This window comes from Oreochromis aureus, linkage group 15, assembly GCF_013358895.1.
Source record: "Oreochromis aureus strain Israel breed Guangdong linkage group 15, ZZ_aureus, whole genome shotgun sequence".
Classification (NCBI taxonomy): Eukaryota; Metazoa; Chordata; class Actinopteri; order Cichliformes; family Cichlidae; genus Oreochromis; species Oreochromis aureus.
Window position 1 is genome coordinate 34,525,255 of NC_052956.1, and position 19,748 is coordinate 34,545,002.

At 39.7% G+C, this 19,748-nt stretch overlaps 1 protein-coding gene across 4 annotated transcripts; it reads left to right on the forward strand.

Annotated features, from left to right (window-relative positions):
* The first annotated feature begins 4,426 nt into the window (after nt 1-4,426).
* Nucleotides 4,427-18,538, forward strand: slc5a5 (solute carrier family 5 member 5). 4 transcript variants are annotated; one of them, XM_039598625.1, is made up of 17 exons: nt 7,880-8,026; nt 8,212-8,289; nt 8,368-8,636; nt 9,242-9,307; nt 9,486-9,537; nt 10,310-10,377; nt 10,842-10,996; nt 11,114-11,254; nt 12,908-13,037; nt 13,398-13,486; nt 13,834-13,946; nt 14,045-14,115; nt 14,468-14,554; nt 15,223-15,425; nt 15,533-15,630; nt 15,781-15,866; nt 17,366-18,538. In XM_039598625.1, exons 2-17 carry the CDS (start codon nt 8,271-8,273, stop codon nt 17,432-17,434), a joined length of 1,716 nt encoding a protein of 571 aa, XP_039454559.1. In that variant the 5' UTR covers nt 7,880-8,026; nt 8,212-8,270; the 3' UTR covers nt 17,435-18,538. The 4 variants fall into 4 exon arrangements, with proteins under 4 accessions (XP_039454558.1, XP_039454559.1, XP_031606116.1 ...); XM_039598624.1 differs by lacking the exon at nt 7,880-8,026 and adding an exon at nt 4,427-4,503 and having other exon boundaries at nt 8,212-8,636; XM_031750256.2 differs by having other exon boundaries at nt 8,212-8,636.
* Nucleotides 18,539-19,748: the final 1,210 nt, after the last annotated feature.

Here is a 19,748-nt window from a genome sequence, read left to right on the forward strand (position 1 = left end):
CCTTTTACAAGACAGACTTGCTCATGGATCAATCTATGACACACATAAAATTTAATTTCCATTATTTCACTGGGTGTGTTTTGTGGAGAAGTCTGAGGTTTTTGGATTGACAGAGCCAACGACCCAAACATCTAACAGACAACACTGATCTTTTTTTTTATGCTTTAAAGTTCAAGAGAAATGCTAGAGTCCAAAGAAAATGATCTTCAGTGCGAAGTTAGACTGGGCAACAGACAGTTCACCCAGTCCAGAAGATGTGGGGAACAAGTCCAGGAGGGAATTAGGGTTTGGCAGAGGTGTAGTACACTCCATGATCATTAAATATTTATTTTATGATTTATAGCTCCATAGGCTAGTGGTGTGCATGTTTACCTAGCAAGCAAAAGATCACAGGGGCCAGAGACACAAATCCATTTGCATTTCTGTCCCTAGACAAGAATCAGTTGAGCACATAACCCTCCATAAAACTGTTAACTGTCACTTCATGTTACATGCACACATTAAACATATGAAGATATAAATTCATTAGTGAGCGTTCATTAAGTCTTTGTGCTAAATGGGAATAATATTCTGGTATTCTGTGTTTTAACTGCTCTGTGGGCCAGGATCAGAAACTGCACATGAAGTATATGTGAAAACTGATAGAGGACATTAAGTACTGGAATGAATGTTTGAAACACATATCAAGGAACAAAGACTAATCAAGACAAGTGAAGAAAAATGTGACTGAATTATTTAGTGGTAAACGATTAACATCTCAAAAACTCGTGTGAACATGGTAACTGCTTTATGAGGTTCCCTCTAACATCTTAGCCATAAAATAAGTGCAGTCCAGATATTAAACATTAAAAATGTTTGTCTGTTTGTCTTTTTTAAATTCTGAACCTTTCAGTTTATTCCTGTCATTAAAGTCATTAAAGCATTTGATTTAGTGTTTCCCAAAAGGTCATGATGATATAAGTCATCTGGCACAGATTTTATAAGGCGATGGGGGTAAATCCTGGCCCGGTTCATCAGTCTTTCTTTACAGACTACTTACCAAACATATTTGCAGTTGAAGCACTAATGATCATAATCAGTATCCCCCTGATACTCAGTCAGTCCAGTCAGCACACTGTGGAAAAAATTCAATATTGTAGATCCTGAAGCCTCAGGTCTTCATCCTATTCTAAGCTAAACAGGATATCAAGCACAGTTAGTGCGTTACCAGGCATTCAAATACATTCATAATTGTGTATTTATCTTGTGAGGTAGCCTCCTTTCTAGGAAAAAGGTGTTGCAGACACTTTTATTCCGGTAACATTTCAGCATTTATACCTTTATTTAAGATCAGCTTTCACAGCAGAACAAATTAACTGCTGGTTTTAAGGCTACACCCTAGTAACACATTCGATGATCACATTTCACTATTGTCTGTTGTATTACCATTAATGCAGACAAGTATATACTTTGTTCTAATGCACAACATCTCTGTCTGTTTTTTGAAACCAGGTACTCAAACACAGTTAAGTAGCTGAAACTGGCACAGAGATACACCTCAGACCCCTGAAGCTTCTTATCTATAACTGACATTATGATTATATGATGTTTCCACCTACACCAACAAAATACCAGCTGGCTGAAATAATCCATTTGTAGCATTTCTGCACCCATAACACCATACAAAAGCTGTAGCCCCAGAATCATTGGATGATGTCATAGCGCCTTCATTGTACATCTTGTGTTTTCTACTTCTACTATTGATTTGTATAGATCATGTCTGGTGCATGAAAGTAGATATATACACACCTATACATACTTCAAAGCATTTTTCTTCAAAATTATGTAGTTACATAATAATCCCATCACTAGTAAAATGAAAAATACATCTGTATTAAATATTTTGGCACATACTGTACACGTTTTAGACATCCCCAAATGGTGATGTTTACAGTATAAATGTTACATTACCGTGGTTCAGGGGGTTGGGAAGCTTATCTTGTAACCGGAAGGTTGCCGGTTTGATCCCCAGCTCTGTCTGTCTTTGACATTATGTCCTTGGGCAAGACACTTCATCTACTGCCTACTGGTGATGGCCAGAGGGGCCGATGGCACCATATAGCAGCCTCGCTTCTGTCAGTCTGCCCCAGGGCAGCTGTGGCTACAACTGTAGCTTGTCTCCACCAGTGTGTGAATGAATATTGGAATTGTAAAGCGCTTTAAGGGTTTCGAAAAGTGCTACATAAATGCAGTTCATTATTATTAGTAGTAGTATAGATGTAAACAAATATTGCTGTATAGAAACATACAGTGAGTCCCATATTTCCCTTCTATTCATTTACATGAACAACATCTTCGACTCCTTTATTTTTAAGGGTACTACAGCAGGGCATATGCAAACATATTACATACTTAATTGTGTGCATTATTCCTTGTGCCCACAGTTTGGGCAATCTAAACCCATGATAGAGGAATAAAACTTGGCAAAGACAAGTAAAAGAAAAAATAAACTTCTTTCAGCTGCTCCATATTCACCAAGGGTCGCCACAGCAGGTAGCTCCACATGTTTGATTTGGCAGATTTTTACACCGGATGTCCTTCCTAACACAACCCCAAAGGGATTTGTGTCTCCTTCTGCTCAAACTAGAGATCTTTTGGACTTTAGGCAAAACAATTCAAAATTAGTACTAGTAAAGTACTTTTCTCTTCATTAAAAGCATGTGCTTCAACCAGTAACCTGGCATACACCTGCAAGGCCATCAAATAACAATGACAGCCAGTATCATTTTAAGTACTTTGTTTTTTTTACTCTTTGTCCTGGCCACTATCATTAGTCTGCAAACAGTATGTAAAAGTGTTTGGTTAGTGCTTTTCAACCTGCAAGAGTTTCTGTGGGTTTACGTTTTGTATTACAAATGATCACAAATTACATTTCTGTTGAAAGGAAACAGTTTCCTAGAAAGATAAACAGTGAAGAATAACAGCTGTCATTGATGAAGGGCTCAAGAAGCAAAACAGTATCATATGTCTGTTGAAAACTGGAGCCAGTATAGTCTGATCAGTCTGTTCACACTCCCATGTTGTCACGTACTGAAATAATGTAGTTTACTGACACATTTTACAAAATAGAAACCACAAGACCACATTCGAAAATGCTCTACTGGTGTCATCACCGTGGTGGGAAACAAAGAAATGACTAAAAAACAGAGAGAGAGAAAGAAGCTTGTGCTAATGGGCTTTCATGTAGCCAACTATTTCCACCTACTGTCTTGGAAATGGGAACTACAGAAACACCATTAAAAGTGTCAGGATGTCATGAGGACAGACGATGTATTGAGTGACGGCTATTTTGTCTTTAATCCTCCAAGAAAAACTGAAGCTAAAGTTATTTTACGTTCTGGTGTCAAGATGGTTTTATGTAAGAAGTAATTTAAAAAAACAAAACTCCTTTGTACCAGTTTGCCATTATATGCTTAATGAGAGGGGACAGTGTATAGCTCACGAGTGTAGTGCCATCTATTTTCTATACAATTAAGCATTGATAAGGTCCCTTAATCTTACATAGATGTGAATAAACATTCCTCTACATGAACATACAGTGAGTCCCATATATGAACAACATCTACCAACCCGGTAGATGTTGTTCATATATATATTTAAATATTGTAGAATTGGCATATACTAGTGTAAAAGTCACTAAAACAAATCACAAACTGACACGGAAAGATTTAAAGTAGCTCCTGGAGTTACTGGAGCATAGGTTCAAGGGCACAAACAGTAAACTTAAGATAAAGGACTTCATGTAACAAACTGGCTCATGCATGTTAGAAATCACAGCTACGAAATCACATAGCTTTGAAATGAAAATTAACATCACCCTCAGATCCATACCTCTGGTCTTTAGTAACCTGCAGTTATTGTAAACTCTCTGCAATACATTAAATTGCATGAAGTTAATTTTGAACAAGTGAGTGAATGAGCTTCAGAGTTACTGCTGTGGAAAATTAGAGATTAAATTACAAGAGCAGCTGCGCTATACAGCACAATTTGGATACTATAACTAAATTTACTGAGTCACTTTGTGATATTACTGAAGGGCAGAGGGGCACACACAAGTGCAACAATGGTGGCCATACACAGCTAACACAATAACAGCTCTAGTCAACAGAAGAGTGACAAATATAAACAGGGAGTGATTAATACCAAGAAATAAACAGACAAATCAGCCAAATTATTAATTAAGAAATTAAAAGTCACGATTACAAATACCAAATTCCACACTGCCCATCAATTTGGCTCTGTCTCTCATAAGCACACACACAGAAGCAAACATGTATAACCACACATCCATGGACACATATACACACACACACCTGAGCACAAACGAGCATGGAGCTTCTTGTGATGTGTTCAGGCGTCACACACACTTACACACGTGCTTGCAGCTGCAGAGGACTTAAGAAGGCAGACAGCACATTCCTCCTTCAGTGACTGGACACAGCTGAACTGCATGGAGTAACAGTGGTGAGTGTTTAATATTTTTTAGTCAGATTTTCCAATAAAAAGCTGCCTTATTGCAAACCACGAGTACTTTTAAGTAATTTGCATTTTCCTATCAAAATATTCTTAGCAATTTGCTGCAAATGGGGGGGGAAATACATTTATAGCTTAGGTGTAAATACCCCAGATCCAGATTTGCACGTATAATTAATAATTGGCAATACTACACTTAGTTAAATGAAAATATATTTTTCTATTTTTTTAAGTCAACATTCAATCTTTTGGAAAAAGTAGTTCTAAAGGAGTCAATTCTAGGGACTACATCCTTATAGCTAGACATCCGTCATTTGTTACCATTTGAGCTCTCAGCATCTTCGCCTGGAAAAATGTTTGAGGAAAGTTTCTAGTCTAAGCAAATACGTTACTGTATGTCCAGTTTTAGGAAACAATATTGTTTGCCTTTAATACCGATAAAGATTGTTTGTGGTTAAAATCAAGCATTGATCAGATTTGTTTGACAGGATTTATTTCATTTGATGGTTTGTTTTGATTAATGCATGCCCTAACCTTTATTATAAATATACCCATTGCTGTAGATTACATTACACTAGTATAAGAGCATAGTTTTGCTCTTATGTAGTTCTGCACAATAACAAAGGTCATTTTCAAACCAAGAAAGCTTTTCATTGTGACATGGAACCAACATGGTTCAAAGGTAATTTTTCATCTGCTTACAGTTAACGATCATGCAGTTTCCTCACTAGGTGTGTGTGCATGTGTGTGTGTGTGTGTGTGTGTGTGTGTGTGTGTGTGTGTGTGTGTGTGTGTGTGTGTGTGTATAAGATAAGATACGATAACATAAGAAACATAAGACTTTACTGATCCCATGGTGGGAAAATTTGTTCATTACCACAGCTCAGGTACAGATAGCAAAAGAATACAAAGAGTATACTAGAATATAAAGTCAAGAAATACAAAACAAAGAAGATAATAAAATTTACACAACGCTAGCAGCGGTTCTATGTATACACATGCCCAGAGAGTGTTATGGATAGAGGGCTGTGGAAATATGCAAGTAATAAATTTCAACTATTCTATTACTACACTTACTATGTAAGTAATAGATATCTATAAGTATAGACATGTACATGTACACAGACATGTACAAATACACATACACCATACTCACTAAATATACATATATATACGTATACGTACACATATACATGCACACGTCCATACATATATAAGGTGGATTATGCATGAAGTGGTAACCGTGGATGTCCACAATGTCCAAGTGACTTGTGACAACATGACTGAGGAGTTATAAAGTCAAACTGCTGTCGGGATGAATCATCTGCGAAAGTGCTTCTTCCTGCTAAAGGAGCTGCTCAGTGCACTCACAGACTCATACAGAGGGTGATGTGGGTTGCTCGTGATGGATCTCCGCTTGACTAACATCCTCCTCTCGCCCACCATCACTACAGATTCCAGAGCACATCCCAGCACAGAGCTAGACCTCCACACCAGTTTGTCAGTCCTGCTCCTGTCCCTGTACGTGCATCCGCTCCCCCAGCAGGCCACTGCATAAAAAAAGGCACTGTCATAGAATGTCCTTAACAGAGTCCTGCAGACTCCGAAGGATCTCAGTCTCCTTAGCAGGTGGAGTCGACTCTGACCCTTCTTATACAGGACGTCTGTATTTGTAGTCTAGTCCAGTTTATTGTTGAGGTGAACACCCAGGAACTTGTAGGAGTCCACTGTCTCAATGTCTTTTCCCTAGATGTTCACCAGTGTTGTAGGGGGGGAATTCCTCCTGAAGTCTATGACCATCTCATTCGTCTTGCTAGCATTGATTTGGAGAGCGATGGTCTCACATCAGCCGGCAAAGTCACTGATGACCCCCCTGTATTCCTGATCATTCCCGTCTGATACGCATGCGATGATGGCCGTATAATCTGAAAACCTTTGTAGGTGGCAATGGTCTGAATTATAACAGAAGTCAGGAGTATAAAGGCTGAACAGGAAGGTGAGACGACAGTGCTCTGTGGCGCCCCCATGCTGCATATTACCACCTCAAGCACACAGTCATGGAGCCTCACATTTTGTGGTCTGTTGGGAAGGTAGTCGACGGTCCATGCAGTCAGCTATTTGCCCACTCCAGCTACCTCCAGCTTCCCTTTCAGTAGTGCAGACTGGATGATGTCAAATGCACTGGAGAAGATAAAAAACATGAAAAAGTGCTCCCTGCCTGCTCTAGGTGAGAGAGGGATCGGTTTAACAGGTAGATGACAGCGTCATCCACCCCGATTCCAGACCGATAGACAAACTGCAGGGGGGTCCATCTATGAGCTCACCAGTGGGCGATGGTGGTGCAGGATGAGCCTTTCCATGGTCTTCATCAGGTGAGAAGTCAAAGCCACAGACCTGAAGTGGTCGGGCTCCCTGGGGTGTGCGATTTTTGGCACCGGAACTACACAGGAAATCTTCCACAGTTCAGGAATCCTCTCCAGACTCAGGTTCAGGTTAAAGATGTGCAGGACTACCAGACAGAGCTGGTGTACCCAGTCTCTTAGCAGTCTGGAGTAGATTCCATCCGGACCTGCTGCCTTCCTTGCCTTCGTCCTCTTGAGCTGACTTCTCACCTCATCAGCTGTGAAGTAGACGTGAGGCTGGGCTGGGGGCCGAGATGGTAGGAACAGTGTTCTCAACACAAAAGCTGATGTAGTCTGTGATGGGTCTCACAGGGCCTCACTGCACTCCTCAGACCACACCCTTATCACCTTCTTCATGGAGGGTTTCCTCTTCACCATGGGGGTGCAAGTGAGGTGAAGAATGACAAGGTTATGGTCGACGCCGTAATTGCTCCTCTGGGATTACCCTCCCATTGCACAGTGCAAATAGCTGCTCCCTGCTTTAAACAATGTGGTGGCTTACAGGTTCTCTAGATGTGGTGGTGAAAAGTCCCAAAGGTAGTAGAAGACATGCAGGTTGCATTTCAAAATAAAACATGACCAAGAGAGTCGGGGGGAAAAAGCTGAAAACACAAAGAAAATAAAAATAAATGAAAAACGAGCTGGGAGCTAAGGTAACAAGCTGCCTACTGTGGCGCCATCTTGGAAAAAAAAAATATATATATATATCTTTGTGTGTGTGTGTGTGTGTGTGTGTGTGTGTGTGTGTGTGTGTGTGGTGGGGATGTTGTCGCGCTGTAAACAGTGTAAGAGCTTAAGACAAATGATGAGGGTGACACATGAAACTCTTATCTGACTTTCTTCATCCTACACTTCTGCTACTAAAGGGGCAGGGTCCTGCACAGCTTGCATTTCTGTCACAGGACTAACAGAGAATTCACACCTGTGGCCAATTTAAAATCACCAATTAACCATAGCCTACTAACTGCAAGTGTTTAGACTACAGGAGGAAACCAGACTACCTGGAGAGCACCCATGCAGACACACAGAAACACATGACGGACACACAAACTCCACACTGAAAGGCAGCAGCCAGATGATGAATTTAAACGTAGGAAACTTCTTGCTGTGAGGTAACAGTGCTCACCACTGTGCCACCACGCCACCACCCAAATCAGTTTTCAAAAATGTTACATTTAGTTGACTTTAAGAATTGTCACAATGTTTCTATTTAAAATTTGTTAATATTAATTTAATATGACTGTTTCATACTTCAGTAATTGTTTGGTTACTGATTGGATGTAATTCCCTCTGACAGATCCACCAAACATCCTGACTGTGGAGAAATCTAGAGGGCTGAGATTATCAAACTCAATAATGAAAGGCCAGTCTGCTAGTGAGTCATCCAGACCAAGTTTTGTCCTGGCTGACTATGCAGTCTTTGCAGCCATGTTATTGGTTTCTATGGCAATAGGACTTTTCCATGCCCTGAAGAAAAGGAAGAGGGAAGCATCTGCTGACGACTTCTTCACTGGGGGCCGGAGCATGCCAGCAATTCCTGTTGGCTTGTCTCTCTGTGCCAGCTTCATGTCAGCAGTCCAGGTTCTGGGTGTTCCTTCTGAAGGTTTTCGCTATGGCTTCAAATTCCTCTACATGTGCCTCGGACAAAGCATCAACTCCCTGCTGACAGCTTACCTGTTCCTGCCGGTTTTCTTTCGACTGGGCATCACCAGCACCAATCAGGTTTGAATGACCTCCTGGTCATTGCCTCATTTATTTTATGAAGGAAACAAGAGTATATTTCAGTCTTCTGAATTGTTTTAAATCATTCATGATACACATCATTATATTTAGATGATTTTTTTCTATGTAATATAATTCTGTGAAATGCTTTCACACTAAGATAAATTGCTATGGAAATATCCCTGGCATGTCACATGTCTATATAACAACCTTTCATTGTGAATTGCAAATTTTGTATGTTTTTTTTTAGTTAAATCACATATTTCTTATATTTCATATGATCACATTGCAATGATTAACAAAAAATTTAAAAAAAAAATTCAAAAGTTTAGAAATATACATTAGATTGTGCACTTACCAAAGTAACAGGAGCAACAACTTTATTTGCCACTGATGATTGAGCAGCTGCTAATTTTGGAACAATATAATAAAAATAGTTTGATTTGAGGATTTTAATTAACGAAACACAAAAATTTATTTATAAACAGCAAAGTAATAGAATTTATCTGACCAAGTGTTGAAAGGCGCCTGTAGTCCTTCAAACATGGTGAATATAGGGGGTGAAGAAGGATGAGGTTATAACACCGACCATCTGCCTGTCACAGTATCTGAGGATGAGATTTGGCAGAGGGATGCAGCTGCTGGGGAGCATTCAGTTTCTCGTTGCCACGGTAAGACAGACAATGTAATGTTCTCTGTTGGATTGAAGAATTTGGAGCTCACAAAGACATTTTTTATTTTCAAATTCTTTTCATATTTACTCATCTTCAGGCAAACCTAGTGGCTTCACTCCTTTAACCCAGTGTTTATCACCTTTTTGCTGCTTTTCTTGAATTTCCTCTCTCACAGCTGCTTTACACAGGGATTGTCATCTACGCACCAGCTTTAATTCTGAATCAAGGTAGGCGAGGTCTAAACATGCTCCTCTGTTTTCATAGGATATTTTCATTTATTTGACACTTTGTCATACTGGAGAACACGTGTGTATTTGTAGCACCAGAAGTTTTGTTCCTTATCAGTGTTGACTCAGCTAAACCGTTTATTTCTGAGAAGAGGATGGGTGAAATAAATTTAAGGGAAATATGTGTTACAAAAATGAATGTTTAAACAGTGATAAGAAATATCTAAACAGTGATAGGAAACAGTGAAATTAAACCTGACACTAAGACCTGCTGCACTGACTTTTTATGAAACTTTTTAATTAAGTATCTTTGCTCAAAACTCAAGAAGGCAAATCTAATTACTGTATGTATGATATTTAGTACCGTCTTTTAGTACTTTAGTTCTTTAGTACTGTCTTCCTTCTCTCTCCCCAACCAGTCACAGCAGATGGCCCCGCCCCACCCTGAGCCTGGTTCTGCCGGAGGTTTCTTCCTGTTAAAAGGGAGTTTTTCCTTCCCACTGTCGCCAAAGTGCTTGCTCATATGGGTTCATACGATTGTTGGGTTTTTCTCTGTATGTATTATTGTAGGGTCTACCTTACAATATAAAGCACCTTGAGGCAACTGGTGTTGTGATTTGGCACTGTATAAATAAAATAACTTGAACTGAATTAGTACCAGAAATAATTTTTACTTTTTTACCATAAATTTGTTGATGGTTTTCACACATTATTAATGACTGGTTCTTGTAGTTTACAAATAAAGCTGTTGTTTCATTCACTGTTTTTGTAGCTACTGGACTCAACATATGGGCATCCCTGTTTTCTACTGGGCTCATCTGCACCTTGTACACCACACTGGTAAGAAGACTGCTTTAATATTCTCATTAAACAAGTAAGCATGCGGCATCAGACCACCACCTGTTTCAGAGTTCAGTGTTCATTTAAAAATGCCTTGTTGGCTCATTTGTGCAGGATGTATTTCAAAATAAGACGCCTAATTTATTGTGCAAAACAAAAATAAAATGTAAATGATAGTTGTCTAGATAAAACTAGCAGTTAGATTATTTTGGTTTTGGGGGATGTTTTTTCTCATGGTAGATGTCTTTTAACCTCAGACTTCTCTGAGAACAAAAACCAAATGTTGTTACTGTAAAGCTGACACAGAGCAGTAAACTTAAATCCGAGATTAAAACACAAACATTCAGCTGACACCGTGTTTCAGGTTTTCTGTTAAGTTTTAACTCGGTACATAAAGGCATTAAGGTAACTAGTGCAAACGTTTGTCTCACGCTCTGTTTCTGTCTCCTCTCATCTCTGTGTAGGGTGGAATCAAAGCTGTGGTCTGGACTGATGTATTTCAGATCATTGTCATGTTGTTTGGCTTTGTGGCCATTTACATCCAAGGCACAGTTCTGGTTGGTGGTCCGGCACAAGTACTGAGGATTGCAAACAATGGATCACGCATTAATTTTCATGAGTAAAAAACATTTTTAATTATGAATGTCTTATATATAAATTTACATTAGTGTGCGACTACATCTTGATACAAAAAGACTGAACAAGTCGCTGCAAATGCTACTTGGCTCTTCCACAGTTTTAGCTTTGATCCACGGCATCGCTACACATTCTGGAGCCTTTCTGTTGGGGGTGCATTGGTTTGGCTGTCCATGTACGGAGTGAACCAAGCACAAGTCCAGCGATACATCTCCTGCCGATCAGAGAGAGCAGCCCAGTGGTGAGTGAAGACCTACATGCTGACACAGACAGACTATGACACAAGCATAGTATCCATGAAGTCTGATTATGTTTCAGTTATAATAACTGAAACGTAACCAACCACTGAAAAGCCATGCTACAAGACCAGGAAGTAAGTAAGTAAAACTTATTTATATAGCGCTTTTCACAGATAAAAAATCACAAAGTGCTTTACAACACAAGAAATGGAAATATAACACAATGTAACAGTAAATGGCAATGTAAAACAATAAAACAATAAAAACAACGTAAGAGGAAATTAATAAAATGCTTTTCTAAATAAAAATGTCTTCAGCTGTTTTTTAAAAGAATCAATGGAGTCCATGCAGCGTAGAGACGGTGGAAGAGAATTCCACAACCGTGGTGCCACTGCCTGAAAGGCCCGATCCCCACGAGTTTTAAAACGAGTGCACGGTACCACCAGCAGTCTCTGATCTAATGACCTTAAAGCTCGAGAAGATGAATGTGGTTTCAGAAGGTCAGATAAATATTGGGAAGCTTGACCATGTAGGGTCCTAAAGGTTAGAACTAAAATTTTAAAATGAAACCTAAAACTTACAGGCAACCAGTGAAGGGAGGCTAAAACTGGAGTAATATGAAATCTTCTCTTGGTGCCTGTTAAGAGTCGTGCTGCAGCATTCTGCACAGTCTGAAGACGATTTAAGGCTGATTTGTTAAAACAAGTAAAAAAGGTCAGTCAGAGTTTCAAATAATAAGGTCAGCATGTGTTTAAGTAACCCCATGAGCCAAGAGCTCAGGCTTCAGACTGGCTCTGCATGATGTCAGTCAGAGGGGATGTCCCCAACATGGTTGTCTCACACACACACAGATTAACAAAATGGACCTGTAGCCTAAAGGTGGCCAGTTTGAGGCCAGTTTGCTGTTGGTGCTATGGGCTGACCATAGATGCTATTGTAGCCATGTATACATTGTCTCAAAATATATTGGATCAAACAGTGTTGTGGCTCTTCAGTTTGCATCATTACTCTGCTGTCCTTCATCTTTCTAAATGTGCTATTCTCTGACTGCTTTTGTGCCATATCCCTGTTTCCGATTTTTCAAAACTCTCCAACTTTGGACTGAATAGCTTCTAAAATCCTCATGAAAGCTCTGACATCTTTGTTTATCTAATGGTTTAAAATAGCTTTAATAAGAAGACTTGTTCTCTTGTCATTTAATTATGGATGCAAGGTAGATTGTTTCATAGTGACTCCCTCAGGACATTATCATTATTTACCAGGTGTCTGCTATTGTGATCCTCATTCATGTTTTCTCAAAGTGAGAGGGCTATCCAGGTCTGATAGTTCAGGCACTGGTTCTTCTTAATAGGCACTTGATATTATAAAGCATTGTTGTCCTACAGATATTTCATATCCATGAATTTGGGTTTTTTGATTATGATATTTGCTTGTACATATTTTTATATACGATTACACTTAAGAAAGAATGTGTATTTTGACAATGAGCATCTCCATATAGTAGCCAGCAATTCTTTGTAATGTAGATTTACTTCCAAGCATAGATGGATATCTAATTCAAGTTTTAGATTAAAATTTATAATAACAGATTTTCACATTTCCCACACCAGTAAGTAGAAAGTGGAAACAGTCATCATGTTTGGGTTCATTTTCAGGGCACTGTTTGTGAACCAAGTGGGTCTGTGCCTCATTGTGAGCAGTGCAGCAACCTGCGGCATCGTCATGTTTGCTTTTTACAACACGTGTGATCCACTGAAATCTGGGAGGATTTCTAAACCTGACCTGGTAATCAGATTACTTTCATTTTATACTGAGCAACAAAATATTTAATGAGTCAGGTTTAAGATGTTTCTTGAGATGCAGACGTTTGTTCTTAGATAAACTCATTTTATTGTTAAATTAGGCTAATGGCTAAACTGAATATTTTACTTAGTGGCATATTGAGGTATACAGTAAATATCCAGATTGTACAAGGAGAAAAAACAAACAAATATGGACATTTCTATTAGCTCAGCAGGGCCTTTATGTGGCCAAGACCGAGCATCACTAATAACTTTAGTGTGTTTTGGTATGCTTGTATGTTACATGCCAGTATGTACCTGTTTATTGTTTTGGGTTTTTTTACTCTTTATTCAACTGATGAAGCTTATGCCGTACTTTGTGCTGGACATATTCCAAAATTACCCGGGCTTCCCAGGTCTTTTCCTCGCCTGTGCATACAGTGGGACCTTGAGGTATCCAAATCTGAGTTTCTTTAAACCACACCTGAAGCAGGTATATCCCTCACATTACAGCAAGCCAGCGTAAATAACTTCGCTTGAGACATTTCTTAACTTGTGTGATGGTTTAAAGCTATTTGAGGTTTAAAGACAGAAAACTCTTCAGTCTTTAAGTGAATGTGAGGAAATATCGGACTAAACTACATATCCTCTGTTAACGTATAACTTTCATCATATGCATGTTACATCTTTTACATACTGCATACATATATATTACACATTTTTATGCACAAGAAAGAATCATCAAATAACCTGTGAGCTGCCGCCATGAGATTAATGTTAATCAAGCCTCTTTTTAACAGTACGGCTTCCACAAGCATCAATGCCATGGCTGCGGTGACGATGGAGGATATCCTGCACCCCTATCTGCTTCACATGACACAGAAGAAACTGATGCTGGTTTCCAGAGGACTGTGTAGGCTGACTATACCACTTACTGCTGTAATGTTTTAGTCCCAGATTCTTAGAATAAGTCATATTCGGCAATAATGCATTTTGAACCTTTTCTCTAAGCACTCCTGTACGGCGCTGGTTGTATCATGGTGGCTGCGCTCTCCTCCCTCCTGAACTGGGGAGTTCTTCAGGTAATAATATCATAATCAATCATTTTACCAAAGATTTTTGTCATTTTTAACAAAACTGATAAAACAATAGAGTTGTTGTCATACGTGAACTCCAGATAATGTTGGAAGACTGTGTAAAAGTTGCAGTTTCAGATGTGCCACACACAGCAGGAGGTACTTTGAAACTCCAGAAATGTTTGTGCTTTTCTCACATGGGCACAGTAATTCAGGCCTGCATTGCATATATAAGAGATGTAAGACAGTTACATTTTTGACCTCTGAGTAACTAATTACAGATAAGATTTATACTGTACTCTGTAACAAAGTTTTTTTGGGTTGATTTTCGAACGCACCATTTATCTTCTCTCTTTAGGGATCATTTACTGTCATGGGTGTGGTCAGCGGCCCATTACTTGGAGTGTTCATTTTGGGAATATTTTTCCCAGCAGCAAACAAGCTGGTGAGTGACTGGTAAAGAAATGATCTAGAAATACTTCCAAGAAGCACATGTACTTTAAATTCACAGGTAAAAGCCAAAGGACTTAAACAATGGACTGAATTGTATTCTCTTTAATCTAAAAATATCAGGAGAATGTCTCAAACTAAATTGCATAATACTCGATGGAAATTTTGAAACGTATTTCTTGAAAATGTAACAATTATTAACTTGAATGTTTGCCATCTCATAATGTAGACATCGAATAAGAAGATTCGTTTTTTTATTTTATCTACGGGTATTAAGGAAGACTTGGGTGTTAGTCACAGATCCATGATGAATTTGTGTTACTGTTAACGCCACTCCCTTGTTCGGGGACGTCACATAAAACATTTTAAAGCAGTAACTTTATGAGCTCTCGTTTAATGGTGACACAGTCAGAAAGAAGTTCACACTTATCGCTCTTGACTAAGCACCTTTATATTGTTCTGTTAGCCAGACAAGTTTCCCTGGAAATTTATCGGTGCACATATTTACTTTCTGAATTCCTTACATTTATGGAGGTCCCAGTGACGTGAGGTGTGTGTTACCTCACATGGGCCATTACTTTTTTCACAGTGACACTGTGCTACAGGTAAAGATTTTAGAAACCAGCTGGCCATGGATGCTCATTTGCTTTATCTGTGTTTCAGGGGGCATTCACAGGGATATTAGCTGGCTTCTGTGTCTCTATGTGGCTAGCTGTAGGTTCAACTCTGTATCCACCCAGTGAGGAGACCATGGGTGTCCTGCCCAGCTTAGCAGGTGACTGTGAATCCATAAACACCACCCAGAGCAGTATACCTATCAAGGACCAGCACTCTGTCTCCACCCCGCTTCGCCCCAATAACCAGGGGTCAGTGAGTTCAGTGAGGCTTAAACGTACATGCTAGTTGATGATGATAATAATAATAATAATAATAATAATAATAATAATTGTTACTCTGTTTTTCCCCAAACTAGGGGCCTGTTAAACTTCTACTCCATGTCCTACCTCTACTTTGGCGCCATGGCAACTAGTTCAGTTGTACTAGTCGGTGTAATTGTGAGCTACGCAACAGGTAAAAAGCTGTTATTGTGTTTGGAAACTGCTGATTCACGGTGCTTTTATTTGATTTCAAGATAATAAAAGTGCACACACTTCAGATATGCCAAAGCAATCAAACAGTGCGTTTAAAAAATATTACGCCATTCTTTATCTCTTAACACAGGCCGAACAAAGAGGGAGAACATTAAAGAAGGTTTGTTATGGTGGGACCTGAAAAAGAAGAAAGTGGAGGGTCCATCAAAAAAAAGAGTAAGTGCTGTATGACTGCTGTATGACTGACCAGCACAGCCAGTGACTGTACTTTCCACAGTCCTTGTACACAGCCAGGACCAGGACTCTGCGTAGCAGCCCTAAATACTGTTAGAACAAGTGAAGGGGTTCGAAGGATAGTTTTTTCCCACTCAGATGTTCACTTATATTTACATTTATTACGTTCGTGTTATTTCCATGGGGAAATGTACAAAAGAAAATGAATTTATTAATTAATCTGTTTTAAAAGGTAATTATTGCTTTATAAATAAACATGTGACATCAGAGTGGAATATGGAGATTTTTTGGGTGTTAGTGTAAACACAGAAATTATGATCAGTCTGTTAAAGATTTCTTGTCCAAGAAGTTTTCACTTTTCCTTATTTTAAGTATGTACTCATCAGCCACTTTGTTAGTTACACCTTGGTCAGAGCCTCGTTTTTTAATCACAATAGCCTTAATTCTTCATGACACAGATTCAATAAGGTGTTGGAAACATTCCTCAGAAATTTTGGTCCATATTGATGTGACAGCATCACACGGCTGCTGCAGATTATTCGCTGCAAATCTTCCCTTCCACCACATCCCGAAGGTGCTTTATTCTATGTTTATGACAGTAGAGGCCATCTGAGTACAGTGAACTCATTGTCATGTTCAAGAAGTCAGTTTCATCAACAACGATACTCTGGCTGGCTGTGGGGATAAGACATTGCTTCTTTTGGTAATAAGTGGCCCAAAACATGACAAGAATATTCTTGTCCTTACACCATTGCACCACCAGTCTGAACTGTCAGTACAAAGCAGGATGAATCCATTCTTTCATGTTGTTTATGCCAAATTCTGACCCTAAAATCTGAATGTTGCATAAGTTGCAGAATGTTGTTCTTAATCTTCTATTGCCTAAGCTTGGTGGGCAAATTTACAGGCTGTTTCTTGTTCTATGCTGACAGGAATAGAGGTATTCATTGTGGTCTTCTCATGCTGTAGTCCATCTGCTATGTTGTGCTTTGAAAGATGCTCTTCTGCAAACCTTAGTTGTAGCAACTGATATTTGCGTTGCTGTCACTTTCCTATCAGCTGAAAGCAGCCAGCCATTCTCCTTTGACCTCTGACATCATCAAAGCATTTTCCCCCAGGGAACTGGGGGAACTCTTTCTCAGACCATTATCTGTAAACTTTGGAACTTTTTGTGTGGGAAAATCCCAGCAAATCAGCAGTTTCTGAAATACTCACACCACCTGACACCAACAACCATGCCACATTTGTCTTTCCTATTCTGATGCTTGTTTTGAATTTCAGCAGGTCGTCTTAACTGTGCTTACATGCCTAAATGCATTGAGCTGCTGCTACCTGATTGATTATACATTAGTTAAAAGCAGTTGAATAGGTGTAACAAAGTTAGTGCATAAAGAAGGCATTATTGTAGATTTGTGTCAGCCTCTTGCTTTTTTTTTTTTTTTTTTTACTTTTCTCTAACTGTGGTTCTGTTTTGTTTTCAGGAGGGAGACAAAGTGTCAGAAGAACTACAGTGTGTGTCTTTGATGAAGATGGACAAGCAGGACGAATGAAGTGGAGGGAGACCAAAGAGACAACAGAAAATAAAGTCACTGCACAATTTATAGCTGTTAGAAGACTACTTATCCCACTGGAACACATCATGGTGCTATCTTCTCTCTATCAGCACTAATAAATTTAGGGGTTGTTTTCATTTTCAAAGTTTTTCTCTCTATATCTTTTGGTTCTAACTCTGGCTCATATTTAAGTTACACCTTTGCCAAGAAACTATAAGTACAGTCTATCAGAGGTGATGAAAGGCTTTCATGGGAACACTCATTCTGGTATGTTCCATATTCCTAACAATGCACACCTGCACTTCAACCAGCATTAACCGACATGTGGGCAGGTACACTGGGTATGCTTAAACTGTAATTCAACCCTTGCTTCCTCATTCAGCAATCATTTAACATCTGCTCAAATGAGCCTAAAACTTCCTCCTAAAGAATGAGGGTTTTTCCCTTTAATAACATACCAGTTATGACTTTCTACTTAACTGTGGACTGCAGGTCTACCTCTAAAAAAACAAAGATAAATGGCTCAGTGGCCAAGATCAATTTTACAGAATTATACAAAAAGGCATCTGAGAAATAAAAAGAAAGCCACCTAACCTTCGATGCAAAAGTAACCCCATGCGTGTAAACAAGAAAAATAAAGGGGTAAAACAAGCTATTCCCCGGTTCAATTCCCTCAGAGGTTGGAGCTGAGCTTTATTTCTTTACGCTGCACTTGTTTTCTGCAGCCATGCAACATTACGAACACACCCCATCAGCACAACAGAGAACACCCTCTTTGTACTTTCAAAGTTTCACACTTCACCCTAAATGCACAGCAAATACAACTAAATTCCACACCACAACACCTGCGACTGCATTCACACCTAAAGTGTCCTGACAGGAAGTGAACTGTTATTGCTGGGTATATATTAGGTCATAGTAGTCACACAAATAGTGATATTTATTGTGAGATGTATCCCTCTGGAATCTTGTGTGCTAATTTAAGGCAATAAATATAAAACTAAATGAATAAACGTTATTCTCACAAATGAGACCTCAGCGTAAGAAACAGGCTGAAGAGGTTTGTTTTGTGAATGATGACCCCTGGTGATCAGTTACTGTCACAAAAAAAATGCAAGAAAAGAAAAAAAAAAAAAAAAAAAAAAAAAAAACCCACCCACACACGCGCATGGCTGCATCCATCATGGCTGCCAACTACATAGAAATCAATGAGAACGAAAGTGTTTTATAACACAGTAATTTCATTTATTGCATTTTAAATCAACCTTTCATCCATGGTGGCCTTACAAAAGTAAACATATTTCGTCACACTCCATTTTCACTCTTATAAGCTGGCAGGAATGACTGCAGTTCAGTCTTTAAAGCGGTGAGGTTGTGCTTCCGTGCACGTTTGTCCTGAACCCCTCAAACACCTCCATGTTGTCGCATAAGCTACTGGGTTTCTTCACCACTCGTCCGCGGCCCTGTTAGAGTCCTCGTCGGCTACAGCACAGTCCAGGCGCTGCACACCGGGAAGCGCCAGGTCCCGTTCGTTAAGCTTTTCCAGAAACGACGAAAGGAGTCGTTTATTCAAATGGTCCGTCAGCGTCCTTTCCTCTTCGACCCGCTCCTTGGCCACGTTTCTATCCGGCTCCACTTCCTCGGTTTCGGTATCCGCGCCAGGCTGCTGCGGAGGGCCGGACCGGTGGTTCAAGGACAAGCCGTTCGACTGCTCGCCTTCCACGGGCTCCTGCTCCGTCCAGCTCCCGCCGTCGGCCCCCGATTCGGTCTCCATCCGCGATATTAAAGTGGTCTGCAGGGCGGCATTCTCCAGCTCTTTCAGGCGCTTACTGTGGAGGCCGCAGGCTGGAGGTTCATTGCCAGACGAGTTGTTCTTGTTATGATGGGCCTCGCCGGTCTGCTCCATCATGCTCTGCGTCTCTTTCTTCTTCTGGGGGTTTAGCGGCCAGCTGGCGTCTTTGAATCTCACTACTGCCCTCTTCTGGAAGAGGCTCGCGCTAATCTCAGATTGGTTCCCTGCACTGTCCTGAATGCCCTTGCTGATACATGTTTTCTATCTTTTTTGGTATTTCACTAAAGACTAAAGTGATGTTTGATTAGATTTTCAGCATTTTAAACTTTCGTCAGAAGAATAAAAATATCACACATCCACAGATAATGATAATGCGTCCTGCAGAGAAAACAAACAATCCGTCAAATCAAAAATGTTGGTTCATAGAGAGATTTCCTCTACATCAGGGGTGTCAAAGATAGGGCTCGGCGGTCAGAATCGGCCCAGCAAAGTCTGCCTGACCAGAATGCTTTGGAAAAT

Bases quoted from the DNA above. Each gene is read 5' to 3' on its own strand.
- slc5a5 (XM_039598624.1), top strand. From the start codon at position 8,271: ATGAAAGGCCAGTCTGCTAGTGAGTCATCCAGACCAAGTTTTGTCCTG. The intron at 13,947-14,044 runs GTAGGCTGACTA...CTTTTCTCTAAG, and splicing joins GCTGGTTTCCAGAGGACTGT to CACTCCTGTACGGCGCTGGT. The intron at 14,555-15,222 runs GTGAGTGACTGG...TCTGTGTTTCAG, and splicing joins TCCCAGCAGCAAACAAGCTG to GGGGCATTCACAGGGATATT.